Here is a 19,898-nt window from a genome sequence, read left to right on the forward strand (position 1 = left end):
ATCATCTAAAACTTGGAAGCCTAGCAACCTTCAGTCGAAATTCAGAACCCCACCAAGTACACTGCTACTCGTTTACTAGAATTTACACCACTTGTGAACTTTGTAGCAGAATTACCAGTTTTTCTGCATCACCTCTTCCCAAGAATTGGCCTAGTTTCCTGACATCCAGTGACTGTTTCCTCCCCTTCAGGAAAAGCGTCTATAGGCATATTCTAGTCTTCCACTCCTTGAGTATCACAAAGAGCTCTGACCAGTGCTGATATTAAGGAAAACACTGCTCCTCTGCTGCTCAGAAAACCATGCCCTATTGTTTAGGAAACGTTCTGCACTGTCAGCATATGAGTAGGAAATTGGGAATCCCAAATGTAAACTCTCCTCTGATTTGGTTCCCATTAGCACAGCCAGCAATTTGTCTCATTGAAGGTGCTGGTGTTGAAAAGGATGTTATTAATTAATTTGGATCGTGCTTTTTGGTTTATGTTAACTGTTAGCAGTTTTCTCGATGGATGGTTGAGGTTTTCTGTGCAATGCATACACCTGCACACAACAGCCAGAGCCAGGACAGCTCATAACCAGCTATGTTTGGAAGACAATTCCAGGAAATCAGATCCTTACTTTACTGAGTGTGACTGCTTTGTTATTGCTGCGTGGCAGCCCATGTCATAACCAAGGGAAGATTACTAAGCTTGGCTCTTCTCTCTGCCACTTCACCCTAAGCATGGTGAGGTTTGTCTCAAAGCCTGTCTTCCCTCAAATAGGCACAAACCACCACTTTTGGGTTTTGTTTTACCTTGTGCTATTGAGAGCATGCAAAGGGCTTAAGACTCGCTTTTACTTATAACAAAGGAAGTCTCCCAAAATGTGAAAAGCCATTTCCAAAATAAAAAATTCAGTAACCTTTACATTCCTTGGATACTTCCAAGTATCCTTGGATACTTCTGAAAAATTTTCTTTGTATGTAGCGCTGCAGCTTGTTTTTAATGGCCAGTATGCTTCCTCCAGTATTCCCAAGTATTGCTTACCTCCTGCAAGAGCTACCAACAAGCCAGGATTTTAAAAAGACCAGAGACCTCCTGAGTGGAGATAAGGAACCACTTTGGAGTGTGACAGATGGAGCTGATTTTCCATTGATTTCAGAGCAAGCAAGATCAATCTTGTTGTACTTAGCATTAGGTCCTCGCGTGTCCTCTGTTCTTGTGCTGGAGCACAGCAGCCTCATCACGTCTGCCGCATGCCACGCTCACACTAATGAAGTATGAGGAAAAGTTTGAATTTTCTTGTTTTGACACACACACTGAAATGAAGTACTGCCTGGTTTGAAATGGATGGAGAGGGCACGACATTGAAAGACTTGTGTCTTGAGAAATGAGAGCTGCATCTGTTCAGAGCTGCATTCCATGAAGCCCCATTCCAGGCTATCTGAAGGCATTGATCTTGAACATTTTCTAACAAGATGGATGGAGCAGACCTTTTCTAAACAGTAACTTAAAGCCATACAAGGAATGTCATCTGCATTTCTCCATCCTTTGTGAGGATGCCAGGCTTGTGTTACGCTGTGTGAAGAGCAGCAGCTAGCTTCACCAGAATCCCACCTTCTTGGCTTACAAGTCCAAGAACATAAAGCACTGGTTTGATCCCTACCTAGTATTTAGTAATATTGCTTGAGCAATATTTGTGCCATCAGTGAAGACTGAAAAAAATCTTTAAGACTTCTCAGTGTTGAAAAACGTACACCAGTTACATTTAACCGCACAGCAAGCCTGGGGTGATCCTTGCCCTGCAGATATTTCCTTTCCATTTTCCTGCATACTCAGGCATCTCATTCCTAGATTTTCTTGTACTCACAGAGCAGAATGAGCCTGTGGAACTCCTTGCTGTTCACTGTCATGGTAATTAAGAGTTTGAAAAGATTAACAAAGGAGTTAGCCAAGAACATGAATTATAAAAATATGTGGGGCTGTAGTCTCTACATGCTTGAAGAATTTTGAAGAACTTCTTCACTTCTCAGGGCTTAGACACTTGCTGTTGGAACTGAAGAAAAGATTCTTTTATAGGCAGATTATTCAGTAACAGCTTAGTATCAATTTTTCCATTGCAATAGCTATTCCTTGCCATTGTTGTAGCTGGACCAGATAGTGCTAGTGATAGCCAATTCCTCCGACTTATTTTTGAGTCACAAACATCCTGGGCTGTAGAACAGTTGCTCTAGAGAGAAGGAAATATTGGCAAAAATTGAGTTTTTAACTCTCAAGCCTTCTGATGAGTGATGGATATCTTCTTGTTGGCAGGTAAAGTTGGAGCTGTTGCTCAGGAAGCATCGGTGATTCCTGCTCTTGAAAAGGAAGCAAGGCACTGCTCTAGTCTGCCAATGACACCCTGCAGCCCTGCCGAGCCACCCTGGCTGTCCCTGGCCAAGAAGAAAGCCAAAGCATGGAGCGAAATGCCCCAGATTGTACAACAGCAAATGACATGAGCATCCTTCTTTGTATTGCCAATAGCTGCGTTAACTCCGTTTAATCCCTTCTTTACTGTGACCATTTTTTTTGAGAAATAAGAGCCTTAAAACTTTTGATCAGACTGATGTGTGTAAATAGACAATGAAGAAATGCCATTGCAGGATTATTTTGAGGTATTAGGAAGCTGAGCATTTCCTACTACCAAATACTAGGAAAACTTGATCAATTTGTTGTATCCTTACACATCTGACAGTGATGTTCTAAGAAGACATGCTTCGGGCTTTTGAAACATTTTCCTCACAAAATATGGTGTTTTGGTTTCCACAGACCGTACAGTATTTTGTGCAATGTGGCTTTGGCTAAGAAATCAATGTGTGCTATAAAATAGATATAGTGCACTGACACATCGTGACTCATGGGCATTGATGTCATCACATTTCTTTCTCTAATGCTCTGGGACTTTGCTTCTGATTGTTAAAGGAAAAGTTTTGTGATAGCTACAAGATCTAAGCAGCATTGTGAGTTCCAGTAATTCTGGGGTTTGGGTGGTTTGAAGTCACAGTGCTGTGCGTCTTGGGCTTTGCTCATTGATGCCCGCTGGAATGGCCCAGAGCCACACACCCGTTCTCCCCCATGCACTGGAAAACCACCACACTCTAGCATATACCCTGCTTTTGGTTACAGTTTTGGAAATCGGGGGTTAATTTGGGCATTCTACCAAAAAACAAAAACACCAAAAAAGTCCTTTCTCTAATATGGCAAATAGTGATTTATTTTTTTGTGAGATTCCTCAGCCAAATGTCTCAAAGAGTGTTTTGAGGATGGGAGCTGTCTGCTGCGTAAAAGGTGGCATCTTGTTTTCAACAAATGCCACTCTATTCTCCATGTTCATGTGGATGTGTATGTCGTCAGTTGTATTTAATATTAGTGATAAAAGGGGCATCTGCTTCCTCCTTGCCTCCTCAGTCTTTAACCAGTAACTCAACATCAGTCTAAGAATGTGCAGCTGGGAAAGGATTATTCTCTCAGGGCTTGGCCTTGCAGTCACTTAAGTTGACAGAAGTTTTGCTGTTGACTTTGAGGAAAGCAGACACTTGGAAAAGAATCTTTGGCTTAAGTGGTAGTGGCACTTACCGGTCCTTTTCAGTTTTTGCAGCATTGCACATTTATGTAGTTTTTGTTTACCGTCAGTGCAAAATTTGAAGGCTGACCTGGCTGATGCACACTTTTTAGCTGGAAAGCTGGTAGGTATTTTTAAGGAAAGCATTGTCTATTGAAAGGATTAGCTGCAAACCACAAAATTTGGTTTCAGATCAGCTTGAGCAAGACCTTAATCTTCCAGTCTTGGCCTGAATTTAATATGTAGCTCTTACAATTTGAAGACAGTATTAATTAGGAGCTAGACTGTGATTTATTTTTTATATAAAGTGAAAACTTACCCAAGTAGGCTCACTGGAGCTATAGATACTGTTTATTTTGAACTAACACCAGAAAGAGTAAGAGTTTCACATTGGCTTGGTAATCCATGCCTATTTTACTACTTGTTTTTCTCTATTTTAGGAAGCATATCTTCTCTTACAAAGAACTGAAACATTTGTATTTCTCTGAAGCTTCTGAGCGTAATGTAAATGAACATATGCAGCTCTGACTCCTGAGGTTTTGTACAGCTGCCACCCTATCACAAGCTTACTGACCCTGTGTAAAATACATTCATTTTTGTGTTCAGCAAACTGTTTTATCTTTTTATCAGTGTGGATTGTGATCCTTCACCCAAAGTACTGCAAATGATACTATAATCTCTCTCTCTGTGTTTGCTTTTGATCTTAATATTATTTCTGTCTTACATGTTTGGTATGTATATATGTTTTGGTAATCATTATCCTGAAGGAAACTCTTTTGTATTCCATTCCTGTATTTGTTTTACGATTAAATGCTGTTGCCAGTAATGATATAATTCCTGGGAAGGGTGATAAATAGCCCTCACTCATTAAGGAACAAATAAAAAGAGGTCTTTGGTCAATATAGGCTCTATATATGGATATACTACATAGATCTTGTTTTGAGATGAGTTTGTGTGGCCTAGGACTGACCAACAAAGCTGGTCAGACTGATGAAGTTTTCTAAGCCTAACTATTTGTTTAAAACACCACCAGAGAACTGATGGCTCTCCTTTTGTTTGGGAGTTACTGCTTCTTCAGTACAGGGCTGGCTTGAAGGCCGGCCCTTGTGGTCACAGCAACCTTTGTAAATAGTCATTTGAATGTGTTTTGGTATTGCTAGCCAGCTGCTGTAAGACATTTTGGGGTTGCTTTAAAAAGGAAGAAAAATACATGAGAATCCTGTGATGTTATGTTTGAACTTTACTTGACTGCTGGATTTCTGAAATGAATGTTTTCAAGTTTCTCTCTGCAACTGAGAGAACAAAAATTACGTAGAAAAAGATATCAAAACTGAGTCTTGTGTAATCACAAAACTTTAGAAAAGGGGTTTTAAGATAAACATTGAAATACCAGTGATTTATTGATGTGTTTATAGAAGTTGATAGCTGTGTTAGCATGGCTTTGATTTCCTGTTGTCCTAGCGTAGTTTTTAGGTATATTGATCAGTGCAAATAACTTGTATAATAAGCTCATTTGATAGAATCATAGAATGGTTTGGGTTGGAAGGGACCTTCAAGATCATCTGATTCCAACCCCCCTGCCATGGGCAGGGACACCTTCCACCAGACCAGGTTTCTCAAAGCCCCGTCCAACCCGACCTGGAACACTTTCCGGGATGGGGCATCCACAGCTTCTCGGGGCAGCCTGTTCAGTGCCTCCCTGCCCTCCTGGGGAAGAATTTCTTCCTTTTATCTAATCTAAATCTCCCTTCTTTCAGTTTAAAGACATTACACCCTGTCCTATCACTACATGCCCCTGTAAAAAGTCCCTCTCCAGCTTTCCTGTAGGTCCCCTTTAGGTACTGGAAGGCTGCTATAGGCTCTCCCTGAAGCCTTCTCTTCTCCAGGCTGAACAACTCGAAGTCTCTCAGCCCATCTTCACAGGAGTCCTCCAGCCCTCTGATCATCTTTGTGGTTCTCTGGACTCGCTCCAGCAGGTCTGTGTCCCTCTTATGTAGGAGGCCCCAGAGCTGGAGGCAGCGCTGCAGGTGGGGTCTCACCAGAGTGGAGTAGCCGGGGAGAATCCCCTCCCTTTGTCTGCTGGTCCCTCTTCTTTTGATGCAGCCCAAGATACGGTTGGCTTTCTGGGCTGCAAGCACATGTTGCTGGGTCACGTTGAGCTTCTCATCAACCAACACCCCCAAGTGCTTCTCCTCAGGGCTGCTCTCAATTCCTCCTGTGCCCAGCCTGTATTTGTGCTGGAAATTGCCTCAGCCCATGTCCGTTTTGCTTGATTATTTCTAGACACAGTCAGTGCCTTTGCAAATAAGCTTTCTTGAAGTGCAGAGTTCATTGCAGAATGTCACTGATTGGTTTTATGGCTCAGGATCTTCAGTGAAGGATGTAGAAAGCTGCCCCTGAAATTCCTTGTGCACAAAGAGCTCTTGGGGTTTCAGCTGGCTTTGGTGCTGCTGTGTGACACCAGAGGGTGCTGGTGCCATCCCCGAGGAGCCCAGAAGGGTTCTCGGTGTTGCAGGAAGATTTCAGGATGCATTTATATGTACACCATTGCAGTAAGGAGACTGGAGGCTTTCATTAATGCAGAGAATCTTCCATTATTCCATTAATGCATAGGTCTGAAAGAGAGGTGTGTTTCTGTTTGTGATTTCACAGAGGTTTTTGAGCTGTAAAGTATGGGAATAAAAACTTTCCCTCGTTACAAGAAGCCCCCGAGAACTGGTTTACATGATGAATTCAGTCCTGCAGTGGAGCTGTGCAGGAAGGTGTGTGAACATGTCCAAAAAGAGCGTTGCAGTTTGGCATTTTAACTCTGCTGCGTAGAAGAACTGCTGTCTGGCTAGAGGTTGATCTTCATCCCAGCCAGATGTAGGATCTGCCGATTTTACAGGAATAGTAGAGGGACAAACTGCAACTTGGTGTGCACCTAGCTGTAGTTACAGTGATTCATTTTGCTGTAACGGTGAGCTGTAAAGACTTGGGCTAAAAGAGAATCTATGTTATCATCCAGCTGGGAAGCTACTTGTAATTGAGTGGGTTTGTGGACGGGGGGATGAGCCCGTTTAAATGAGGGAAAAAGACTCCAAAATTTCCAAAGCTGCACACTTCAGCTCTAGCACAACTCTGATAACACTTTCGTTATGATAATCTTGTGTACACATCTCCATAAACAGACCTAAAGAATAAATCCTAAAATTCAGATGTAACAAGCCAATACTAATTTCAGTTGCCATACTCAGAAGGGAAGTCTGAGAATAGTGAGGAAAGGCTCATATTGAAAACACTAAACATTAGCCCTTTTGACATTAAAAAGTTTGGATAGAGAGGCCCCCCTAACTAGTATTACATTACGTCTTTTTAAATGCTGCAGTCTAAAATATTAACGCAATTTGTTTTGAAGCATTACAGCAGAATTTCTCAGCTTAGAACAGCTGTAACTGCTGAGCTTGTGCCATCCGCTCTGCGAAGTGCTTTAGAGATCAATACAGCAAAGACATTGGCGTGTGCGGATAGTTTGTCCTTTAGAACTGCTACTGGAAGGTGATACGTTGGAAGGATACTGGTAATGAGAGATGTGATTAGCAGACTAATAAATAAGGCAAACATCTCTCTTTGTCTTTTCCTCTAGTGTGTGCTTGCCTACCTATGTTTTTGTTAAACATTTATCGTGGTTATAAGATATGACAAACTGTGGAACCTCTCATATTTGGGAAATCTGAGCATCTGTTTAGGATTCTGACCTTGATTTCTTTCTTGCTGTAGCTGTTGCATTCTATCTCTTCTATGCTATCAGGAAGTATCGCACCCAAAGCATCAGTATTTGCTACAGGCTATTGTTGTTACGGTCTGGGTTAGTTTTTGGTGCAGAGGTTGACTGAAACCTCTGTTTTTCATTGAAAATGTTTTTTAATGTCTTTTATGGAAGAAGGCAGGTGAAGTAAACTGTCAATTCTGAACTTGGAACACAAACCCATGCATCTGCACAGAACAAAAAAGGTTGCTCAGGTATTTCCAGCTGGATGGATGAAGGGGCATGGCGGGATGAAGGTAAATGACTAGTGAGGAATGACAGTTCAAGTTGAGAAACAAAGGCTAAGAGTGGGAAGCTACAATTCAAATTACTCTTCCATAGTGGGATGTTTCTAAGCCCAAGAAAAGGTATTGAAAGGGGCCTTTAATTAACAAATCTCTTCATGCATCTCTTCTCTCTGCACATGAGGCAGCAGAACTTGATATGTTCTTGGAAATGAGTGGAAGCGCATCAGAGATGCCCACTGCCATACACAGATTTTTCTTTTTAAATTTTCTTTCATTTGGTTAAAAGTTCCGTTTTATTTGGTCCAGGAGTGGTTACGCTTTGTTACCAGACCTTATTCCTTGTTCTGAACCACATTAAGCAGGTGAGCACCTTGACCGCACTGCAAATCAAAGGGTGGTGTGACCTGCTGGTCAAGTCCATGGCACTTCAAATGGAACTGCTGCTGTATCATCTGCGTGTTAAAAATGCAGCGTCTCGGAAGGGAGCTAAGCCAAAGTTCAGCAGCTTCCCCTGGCTTGAAGGGCAGATTGTTGACTATGGAAAATGTGAGATGCTATTATTATTGTGCTAGGAGAGATATAAAAATAATATATTTTAATAGCTGTTCATTTCTTTAGAGGCAGTTAAAAAAGTCTAGAGGCAGATTATCTAAACAGGATTATTAACTGCTGATTTTTAGATTGATCTACAAACCAAATTAGTCACTAAACAAGAAACAGGTATGAAAATGGCTGAGGTGTGGAGTATTTAATTGATATAATTTTATATTCTGTAGAAATGAAAAGGCAGCAAGAAGGCATTGACATAAATAACCTACATGGAAAAGGTTGTTTGGTACCTGAAACTCTTATTCCAGCCTTTCTTCTATCTGCCTCAGAACCATCTGTTAACAAAAAAGATACACAAAACCTCATAGCTTCTCTGTCTAACCATTCTTACTTCTCATTTGTGGGATCAAACTCATTTTTTACTTAACTTGTTTTGTAGTCAGCCATATTTTACAGAAATCTGATTAAAAGCTGACAAATCCAAGATCACATACCTGTCAATACTGGCAACACTGCCTTGTTCAAAGTTCACCCTAACCTATTTTGTTAAGCTAATACTTCATTACATTTTCCCTATTATATCATTCTGGCTCCAATTTACTTTTGCTTTACAGGTGTTTTTCCAACACAGCAGGGTGACGTTGACAGCTTTAAAATTAGAAGCTTTCCACATTGCTCAGGAATACGTTTCTGTGGCATTGAAGTAACTTTTTCCGAGTTACACAACGGGTTCATTGTCACAACTGCAGCGATGTATGGGAAAGGGTCAAAGTCCTGGGGCTGTGTTGTGTTTCCATAGAGTTTAAACCACACACAGCGACCTTCCCCGGTGGTGTCATCGGCACCCTTGGGAGCTAAGGAAGCAGGAGATGTTTCCTGCTGGCTCCTCGCGAACACCTTGTTCTGGCTGTGCTAAATACCCACGTCACTGGTGACGTGGGCAAGTGAAGGGACAGTCCTCGAGAAGCGACAGAGGGGTGATGTGCCCCCCAAAGGTGCAGCATTTTACCAGTTGTGTGTGTGGGATTAAATAATTCCGCTGGGCTTCGTGAGCTGTGGAAGTATGTTTTATTTATACAGGAGTAAATAATGTGACTTTGCTGTCACAGCTGGATGTACAAGTTAGGATATATCCACATTAAACTAGAGCTGTGTTTTAAACAGGCCACTGATTTGGCCAAACAGGTTCAGTTCACATGTAGTAACAGTCTAATTTGCAACTTCACTAAAGTCACTGGAATTGGCTGGAATTAGGTGGGAATGTAATTCGTTAATGCTGCTTTATATCTTATTCCGTCATTTTCCCTATGGATTTCTCCTTTGAAGGCAGCAGCTCCCAATGAGATGATACAGATGTCCTGCCGTGACTAATTCATTTTTAGAGCATGTCACTTGTGTGGAAAGACAGTTTGTATCCCTGGAAAGCTGACGGCGTAGCAGAGCGAGCTGGGATGGAGCACTACGATGCCTGGACCCCTCTGTGGAGACTTCAGGTGCCCCAGCTTCACCTTCTCTGCCATGGCCAGCAGCACCGGAACCTGGCCTGGGTGCAAGGGGCTGAACCGGGGATGGGCCCATCCAGCCCTGCGCTGGGGGCTGCCGGGGACACCAGAGTCCCACAGTCACAGCCTCTGCAGGGTGGGGGCAGCAGCTCCCGAGCTGACCGGCTGCCACTCCTGCTCTCCCCAGCTGGGATCTGCGGGCAGACACACAGCTTTGACATTTATTTACTCTCCCCTAGTGTTTCCCTTGCTGTGCTGATGTAACCAAGGCCGTTGCATAATAACCTGGTCTTCAAAATGAGTTTCTCATAGCTCTTGCCGTGTGAAAGAAGTCGAGCCAGCAATGCTGGCAGTGTCTGGAGCCAGAGCTGCTAGAACATCTGATTTCTTTGCCTTGGACAGGCAGCTTGTCAGTCTTCTCGCTCTGCTTAATAATGAAAATTTCAGAAGTGTGCGCACACACTTTTTGATTGACTGAGCAGATAAAACCGACAGTCTTCCAGACAGCACTGATACTTTTGCTAGATTTTTGCGTCTGTTTTTATTAACAGTTGGCATCTGTAACCACAGTACTGCAGCAAAGAGTGGTTTGTTTTCCAGGAAGTGACTTAACAACAGGCTCTATGTAATTTTTGGAAGAAATATAAAATAATGAGAAGGATTTCAGAGCTAAGTGGCACTCTGGGCTCTCTTTCGGATCTCAGGAACAGCTCTGTCAGTCAGGAACTGATCTACTAAAGCCAATGGAATTAGTTTGGTCTGAAGAAGATTATAATTGGGCTTTTTTGTTCCTGCATTGCTCAAAAATAAATCTCAGTAAATAACTTGGGGTCAAGTCTCTTTCTAGCTATAACAGAACTATGCTGAAGTTGGGGGAAATTGCCCTAAATTCACATTGTCTGATAGTCTGTAGTGAAAAAATGGTTTGATAAAAATCTGTGTTTCCTAGGTAGACCTTTCAGAACTTAACTTGTAATTAATACCTGTTTGTTATTGAAGATCCTGTTTCATTGGCTTCTCTTGAGTTCCTCGATGCCACTACAGACATTTCTTCCACTGAACGTTCACAGGCTGGGAGATTTGACATTCTGACCGCAGGTCACGCTCAGAGCTGCGGGGATGTGAGCTGGCACCAGGCTGGGTGCCACCGCGTGTCACCTGGTGAGCAGCGTCACTGATGGAATGCAGGGCCTATGGCATCACGGCTTTTAGGTTAAAACTGACCCCCGTCCACCTGGCTGCGAGAAAGCAGAGCAAGCTCACGTCTCCCTGCAACACACAGTGCAGGCATTTCTACGGTTGTTCACAGCATGTTCTTCTTTTGTGTTGACATTGATGGTGGACTCAAGACAGCAAGCTACATTTTGAGCTAGATAGACTGTTCTCCAGAGTTCAGCAAGTAGACTAATTAAGGTTTTGGTTTTGTGCATTGCGGAACTGTAATTCAGATGCAGCGCTCTGGTTCTGAGCTCCCTCAAAGCTTGGGGAGATTCGGAGGATTGGTTTTGTTTTGAAAACCCGTTCAACTTTCTAGCTCTTACAAACTGTGTTCATTTTGGACTCAGGCTGTCATTATAATATAAAGCCTAATAGCAGAATAGCTGCTACTATTAACACCTAATGATAAATGTTTCTACTAATAGCCCAAGCCTGACATTCTGACTTCAACTAATCTGATTATGTTTAATAATAAATTGTAGTAACACTTTGGACATATTTTTAGATTGGTGAAGCTGCTAATCAGTTTTGCAAAACTGGCGTTTAGTGGGTTAGGTTTTGCCTTGCTTGAAGGCAAAATTAATCCCCAGCTAAAAATACGACTGTTTTTATATTTCTATCTTTATATTTCTAGGATCATTAAACTAATTTCTTTTTTTATTTACTTTTTTTAATTTTTTTTTTTTTTCAGTGCAGTGAATATACCATTATTTCTTTGGAAGAAATGGATTCATGGGAAATGGTTCATCAACCTCATGAAAAATAGTTTTGAGGTAGGTCTTTATCTTTGCTTTCCAAAGTCTTTGCACTGGTCAGTTTGCTGTATGCTTCAAGCATGGAAATGATAGCTCAACTGACAGACCTGTGACCATTTACTGTAGCAGAAGTAGCGAAGTGCCCCTGTATCTGAAGCTGGCAGGCCAATTTTGTCTAGCTAGGAAGGGCTGAAAGTAGGAAGCTGGTTTCCATTCTGGTTTCCCTCAGGAGTGTGTGTTTTGGCTCCAAAGAAAGCAGACACAGAGCTCTTGCCCTGTTTTTAGATGTCCCACTTTGCTCTTACCTGATACCCAGGATGTTTCCTGGGACGTAAAAGGGCTGCAGATTTGCCTCCTAGCATCATCTTCCTGTACAAGCTTGTCCAGAACCTTGTCTCCTCTTGTGAGACCAGGCTTTGTGAGACAACACAGATCCCTGCAGGACTTGGGGGTGTTTGACCAGTGTGAAACGATGGTTTCACATTCAGGGCCTTTGCTGAACTATCACTGATGAACCTGCCTCCACAGAACAAACCCGACACAAACTTTTCTTAAAGGACTGAGGAAAAAAGTCTGGCAATGAAATGCAGTTTTTATTTTAGGCATCTCAATGTATGAGTGAGGCAAGTAATCTGATTAGCACATTTGCTGGAGAAATGAACCAATGGGAAAGTGAAAATATTAATAAAAGATAGAGTTGATTTATACTCAAACTGGCCTTTAAATTTGCAGTATATGCTGTAAGAACGTGCTTATATAACCTCTATTTCTATTCATAAAGGTTTATGTGGGTCTATATTGAATTATGCATTTAAAATTAATCCACTGAGGCAGCCCACTGAGATGCCACTTCTCATTTAGTGACTGCATTAAGGACTTTGTGCTTCATTTAGAAACCGCGAGAAGCTTGCTTTGTGCTGTGGAGAGGAGCTGGCCTGCCAGATTCAGACCGGCTATTATAGGGGGTTAAAACAACCATCTCTCTGTCTCTTTCTGAGTTACCAGTAAAACTCTATTCTTGATTCGCGTGATCCAACTCATGCAGCTTGGCTGAACCTGACAAACCCAACTGACTTCTGTCAGATTCTTAGAAGAGATTAATGAACATTTTCTTCAGGGGTTGGGAGCAGCTGATTCTGTCTTTGCAAGGCTGCGGGGACCCAGAATGAACAGACATGCACATCAGGTTTTTATACCAGCAGCTGTAATTCAAGTTTATTAAGTGTCTTGTTTGTGTAGTTTTCCAGATCCTTGGACATTGCAAAAGGCCCAAGAGCTCTTCTGGGTGTTTACGCGTTTTTGTTCTAAGAAATCGTAGGCTCTTAGTGCTTCTTATCTGCATTCTCTAGAATGTAATTCTGCTTCTAAAATGGCTGCAAAATGGTATTGTGAGGCTCTGTGTTGTGTCTGAATTAAACTTCTTTAGCTTAAAAATAAAAGCATACCGGTTCTGCATATTCATACTGCAATGTAAAGTACGGATTGAGATTTCTACATGGCCTGTCTCATCCATCACCAAAAATGACTTGTTTGGGGAATGACTGCCTTTATTGACTCTAGGCAAATCTGTTGCCTTCCTGTTCTGCTTTGGGTTGTTATTTCATATTAAGATGGTGCTGTGTGGCCTTAGTTTAGGAAAAAAATGCTAAATACTTAGCAAGCCTTTTAGTTTGTATTTCTCATTCTGTGAGCTGTGCTCATACTGCCAAAATATTCCAGGGTCTTCTGAATATTTAAGAAGTTAGTTTTGTGAATGCTGGAACTGAAGAAGTTTGCTCTTGTACACAGCTGTGTACCTTCTCCTCCGTATTTCCTGACGCATCTGTCCCCCCGCATCCCTTGTGCCATCTGCTCTGCATTGCAGGTGGTCCAGAGCCCCTGGAAGCTCATGACCCCCTCTGTGTGTGTGGGTGTGTGCTGGGCACTGGCCGGCAGTTTCCAAGTTGAAAGGAGTTGGTAGAAATCTCAAAAAAATGGTTAAAAGTCAGCCACGCGTTTCAAAACTTATCAGAAATGACGGACAGGCGGTATTGTAAGTGTATTGTAAGTGAAGCTTCCGTAGAAAGCCAGCCTAAAAGTATAAACAGTTGTAAGAACATTATTTCATTTTTGCATTCTGTCTCCGTTTAAGTCGGCAAACAGAACAACTTGTTTGGTTTGTTTCTTTCTTTTTGCATGAGAGAATTAATATGTGTGATTTACTAGAGGGAAGCTAAGTTGAAGAAAGGATTTTTATGTAAGTACAGAAAGTGCTTAGTCCCCTGGTCATTTTTATCTGCTAAGGGATTAAATTCCGTAGTCTAGATTCAGCTGCTCTAAACATTTTGCCTCTTGCATGTGTGACCGTGCGGTATTAGATGAGAGTGTCATCGCTGCGGGTGTCGTGCAGCCCGTCCCAGAGAGGACTTGGACTGTCAGGGTAGACACTTTAAATGAGATTCAGGAGGTAAGGTGTATAACATTTTTATATAGTGATCTTATTTTAAAATAGTCTGCGACAAAATGAAGGCCAATGTCTTCAAAGTTATTTAGATGTCTCATTAATGCAATGGAGAACTGGGTATCTGAGTATTTGGGGGTGTGAAGATAAATTAGAAAACAATTAACATCTTGAGGAAAATATTTTCAGTTATTAAAATAGATCAGAAGCACCTTTCTTTAACTCTTACCATTTTAAGGACCTCCTTATAGGTTTATTTGAGTTTAGATTAAGGGTAAATAAGACCATAAAATTAAATGTTCATTTTAATATGTGAAAAGCAACTGGTTGCATAACTGTCGAGTTATGAAACCTATATTTTTGTCCTCTGCATCCTGAACATCTGTGGCCTATATTTAATTGCAGTTTTCATCTTCAATTTGAAGAAACAATGTTTAGCCTGAAGACAAAAGTGATCTGTGTAGTGAAATCAGCTAAATAGTGCAGTCGAGTCCCACTTGCTAACAGAAAAGGCATTTTTATACATGTTCTAATTTAGAAACTGTATTCACTTGATAGTTTAAATACAGTTAAGAATACTCTGGTGTTCTGAGCAACGTGAAGAATGGAAGCATTAAGACACAGAGGGATTATAATTCATGAGGAACAGGTGCATAAGGATAGAAATGTGGGGCCATATTGCGGTATCAATTTTTAAGCAGAAATCCATACTGATTCCAGCAGGGAGTCATTCTGATGAAATATTGATGAAATTATATGATATGGCCCATGGGCAGGAAATAACGAAATGTGGAAAGTAAAGCGAGCCAGTACAAGTAGGGAAAAGAATATGAAATGCAGAACCAAAGGGAATGAGCAACCTCAGAAGTAATACTCCTGAAAAATCCGGAGAATGATGTAGAAAGGTGGTTATAGGTAGAGTGGCAGTGTGATATATCCCATCACCTTCCACACTGCCATGCACACCGCCAGCTTCAGCCCAGATTTGCAGCTCCAGTCTACATTTTGCAGTTGGTCCATAAAATGGACTGGATGCGATTTCTGTGTCAGTCAGCCTCTGTTTTTTGACTTGTAATTCAAATCCAAATGCTAATCTGCATTTGTGACTCAGGAATCTCTAAGTGGCATCCTTACCATAGAGGAAGAAGATGGAGCCTTCATGTAGAAACACAAAGGTGAGGTTTGACAGATATTCATTACAGTCTTTTGAAATGCTGACAGCCAAAGACCTTTGAAATGTCTGCATTCCGTTTGCTTCCATTTCATTGTAGCTGTTGAATTCAAGGTCTCAACAGGCTTCTTGGCCCATGTCTGAGTTAGAAATCAAGATGTCTGCAGGTGTATGCTGGTGAAAACAAGGCAATTTTAGTTTTAAAACAAATTCTGTTGTTTGAAGTAAATCTTAGACGGGCTTCCTAGGTACGGTCTTCTTGTGATATCTCATGGTAAAGCTGCAGTTTGATCCACATACGATTGATTTCCACAGAGGTAAGGAATTCTAAACCTCCATTTTCTGCCTGCACATCTCACGAAATAGGTGGTCTGGCTGTCTTAGGATAAGCTGTGTGATAATGAAGGCTTGGTTGTAGCCATGGCATTAAAGAGCCTCATCAACTAGGTATCCCAGTTAACCAAATCAAAGGTGGAAATATTTCCATCTACTATTAAAACATACCTTCTACTAGTTTTCTGCCAGAGGCATATTAAGTATTTTATTTTGGGAGTTTCCTAACACTCTGCCATTCGTTTTCCCACGTTGGATGTGTAGATGAAAAAAAAAAACACAAAGAAGAAACTCTGAAAACATACGTCAATAAGACGCACATGTTTATGCAGCCAGCAGTTCCCTTACTTAAAGAGAATGCTCTCAGAACTAAATTTCATAATTTTCTGAAATAGCAAGGACATTTAAAGAGCATCTGTGGATTAGTCTGAATAAGTTTGTTCTGCAAATTGCTTGAAAAGAGACTCTTCCTAGGTATTACAACAAATTGTTCCCAGCACTTCAGCTTAATACAGTAAATGAAAATGCAGAGGAAGCGACACAATATTGGATGAACCTGTTTCAGAACATTGGCTCAGGCCACAAAGCAAGTAATTAACAAGCTGAATGAAGCATTTAAGCCCACGCCTTATCATTTATGTAACTAACCTTTGAGTTTTGGACGCACTGGTATGCTGCAGTGAAGCCTACACAGTGTTTCTTTTATGTGTGTGTATTGAGTAAATGGGAAATGCATACCCTGCCATTTGTTTTTCACATTTTCAGCACTTATCAGGGTTCTCTGGCTGAGTGATCTTATATTGCAAAAATGTACGCCTCTTGGTCCTTTTTTTCTGTAGTGCGGTATAAATCTAGATGAGTCTCAGCCTTGTTATATGTGTGGGGGCATGTATTCTACTTTTAGGGGTGCTTTTGAGCTTGTTTAAAGCATCATCAGTAGCACTAGAAAATAATTAATTGAATGCAACTTTTCACCAAAGAAACGAGCAACAAAAAGAGTGGCAGGGGATGCTGCAGACTCCTCGGTGATGGAGGCAGCCTTAGCAAACAGCTTTAAAACCAAATCAGGAATGCTGCGAACCGACGAGCTCTGAAAAGACGTAGTTTCCACCCCTGTAACACATCTGTTTTTCCCATCCTGAGAAATGCTGGGCATGTTAGGAATACTGAGACTGCTGGTGACAACATGAGCTTCCTACAGAGCAACTGAGTTTTAAGTGGAGTGTAACATCACCTCTGCACTCGGGAATGAGTCATTTTGCTTATTAATTCTCTCACTTTCCTCCCTCCTGTTCTTTCACCCATCACTTTATAACCAGACTTATTTGGAACTCTTATAAGACAAACACCATTTCTCCTTGGCGGGAGGGAAATAAAATAGCATACTTAACATGGTTACATAACACTGCTACGCATGCCTAAAATGAGGTCATTTTGATTAATATATTTATCTGGTGTGCAGCTGTAACAGGAGATGTGATTAAAAGAGCACCCTTTTGTTTAGTCTCCTTGCAATAGTGTTCAGTTTTTGTAACTAATATCCCAAACTTGCTAGTTAGTTATTAGCTGATGTAATAATTTGTGTCCTTGGGCTATGTATAGTCCTAGTCCTCCAAACCTTGGAAAATCTTCACAGTGTGGAAACGCAACTTCCCTTCTCTCTTCTTTCCTCTGTCAGAAGTAAGAATTATGCAATAATTATATTTATTAGAGGTAATCAGTAAGATATACATAGAAGCAGGAAAGAGAACAGAGGCAAACTGTAGAATTCCTTCAAGTTTAAAGTGTTGCTGGATGATGGAGAAGGCAAAAAGACACGAGATGAGTCATAAAGCCAGTTCCAGTGGGCCGGGAGAAAAGCTGAGCAGCACGCTGCAAATGGCTCTGGTATCATCTATTGGAATGAGACAACGGGTAGGATCTGCTTTTGGCATAACAAGCAGATGTATTTTTCTTTTGGGATGTTGAACTGCCATTCTTCAAAGTTCTGACGCATCCGGTTCTATTTCGGTTTGATGACTCCTAACTAGACACGTTAGGCGGCTGCTTCTCAGAAACCAGCATTTAAAAACACTGTTTTTCTGTTCTACTCTTTCTGGCAAAAAGCTTGTTATTCAAGTGCTTGCTCTAACCTTTAGTTACCCTGGTTGCATAAGTGGGAAGCAGCATCCCACCATGCACTTCTGTGACCCAGTTGTGCCTTTCCAGTAGTGACTTTATGAGTTATGAAAGGTGTGTCTGCCAAATTGCTACAGAAATATTTACTCTACTGACCCTGATTTCCTAAATATTATATAGTCATCATTCACTAAGGAGTAAAAAAATGCATGTAAAAGCATGTGAAAAAAAAAACAAACCCTAATTCTTCTATGTTGAAAATCCTTGTGTAGGCTCTTTAGCCTTGATAGTGCTTGGGCTCATTGATAAAAAATACTTGTAGAAACAACTTTTAAATCATTAATGCTTCAGTAATCTTTCAAAATGAATTTTAGATGGTACATTCAGTACTAATAGTCACAGTACAAATCATTGACTCATCCAAGGAAGAGCCTGAATAACAACTGCTTTGTTGAACTAACTTACAGCCTAAATAATGATGTTGAGCATTCAGAGCTTCTAGACTGTCTGCAGACTTGCCAAAATCCTTCCACGTGATCGTGTAATCTATTACCATGTATTCTACTCATGATAAAACTTCCATGTGGATGTGACTGAGTTTCTAATGTCACACAGAGAAAACTATCGATTACTAGCATTGCTTTTAGAAAATCTTTCTGTAGCTCATAGAAAACACAAAAAAAGGCATGTGCTTGGTTTTCTTTTCCATCGCATAATACAGCATAAGTCAGTTATATAAATAAAGTCACTTACATAAATAGCTTAATTCTCCTTTCATTTATGGCATTATAAATCAAGAGCAGATCTACTGAAACAAAAGATGTTAGGCTGGCATAAAACCAGTATTGACAGCACACGCAGGCTTTCATTACATGGATTCTTTCAGCCAGTCATATTTCTGCTTTAACAACTTGAAAGCCATCCTATCGTAAGATGTAATGTGTTCAGCATGGGGCAGCTGAAGACTTGTAAGGAGGAAGATTCACTATGAAGACGTCAGGGCTCTGTTTTTTCAGGTAGCCTCTGTATATATATTTTTTGATATCGATATACGATATATCTGGCTAGTTAAAAACATACCATTTCTGGTAAAGATGACCTGATGACATTACTGTTTACTAGTAAGCGTGACTTCATCTGTTCTTATATTGTGTAGTTTTTGGAGAATTTAGTCTAGTAACTGCTGATAGAAATACATTAAAAAAACAAACCCAGGCCCAGTCCTGCAATAGTTTAGTAATGCAGTTTCTGTTCTTCCTTCATCTGTCCGCTGGCCCGGCAGATGATAGGTCGCACACCTTACCTCCTTATTGTGAGTAGTACGGAGTAAAGACTTGTCAATCCATGACTGCTAGAGCAGATGCTAAGTAACTGTCAACAAAGCTGCACTTTTTGAAGAGAAGAATGTTGCCATACCTTTCTTTCAGTCATGCAGAGAACCACAGCACAGTGAGATGCTCCGGGATTTGGTGGCATTCACAGAATGAAATGACATCACAGCTGAATGACATAATTTCCAAGGGGCGGCCGGTCCCAGGCAGGAGCTGTGCTGCGGGACACGGCCCAGCAGGCTCTGCTGCCAGGGAAGCACGCTGGGGAGCAAAGGCTCACGGCACAGCGTAGTTTCCCTTGAACTGCGCTACGTGGTAGAGATCATTAGCCATTTTGGGTGATTATTTTGATACAAAGCATTATGTCAGTGCAGATGACTTCAGAATATTTCAAATGTCATTTGACTGAATCTGCGTACGTACATGAGAACACAGTGAGCAAGTAGTTGGGAAATAATGTGCTATCCTATGTTTGGTTTAAATTTTCTCTTCTTTATACTGCATCTAAATACCACTTTTTATAACTGTTTTTAAAGCTTTCAAAACTAAGATAATTAGTTAAAAGGAATTGTTTGTATCAACATATTCCCAAGCAAAGCTTCAGTTTTGACTATTTACTATATACTGATGAAAAAGCACTTCAACCAAAACATTTCCTCTGCTCAGATGCAAAGGTATTTTGTTATAGAAAACAGCAGTTTTGACATAATTAGTTGTTGGCTTTCCATACCCAGTCTTAGCCTGTGCCCTGGATTCTAAAATAAATACAGGGCCTGAACAAGCTTACGTAAGAGACCAGCAAGCAAATCTCTGATAGCAGAGATGGCTGGGACTTCAGCAGCCACATCTTGCTTAAACAACAACGCAAAA

The 19,898-nt window shown here is 41.1% G+C and overlaps 1 protein-coding gene across 7 annotated transcripts in view; it reads left to right on the top strand.

Moving 5' to 3' along the window:
* KIAA1210 (KIAA1210 ortholog) overlaps nucleotides 1-19,898 on the top strand; it is a 113,150-nt gene that overhangs the window by 51,869 nt on the left and 41,383 nt on the right. For 4 of the 7 annotated variants that reach the window (XM_065077801.1, XM_005500434.4, XM_065077802.1 and 1 more), the window contains one exon: nucleotides 2,289-4,476. In XM_065077801.1, coding sequence (XP_064933873.1) covers nucleotides 2,289-2,473 — 185 coding nt within the window. In that variant the 3' untranslated portion in view covers nucleotides 2,474-4,476. Of the gene's footprint in view, nucleotides 1-2,288; nucleotides 4,477-11,571; nucleotides 11,654-19,898 lie in introns of those variants that run through there. The other 3 variants (XR_010475672.1, XR_010475673.1, XR_010475671.1) reach the window with 1 other exon arrangement.

This window comes from Columba livia, chromosome 12 (assembly GCF_036013475.1).
Source record: "Columba livia isolate bColLiv1 breed racing homer chromosome 12, bColLiv1.pat.W.v2, whole genome shotgun sequence".
Taxonomy (NCBI): Eukaryota; Metazoa; Chordata; class Aves; order Columbiformes; family Columbidae; genus Columba; species Columba livia.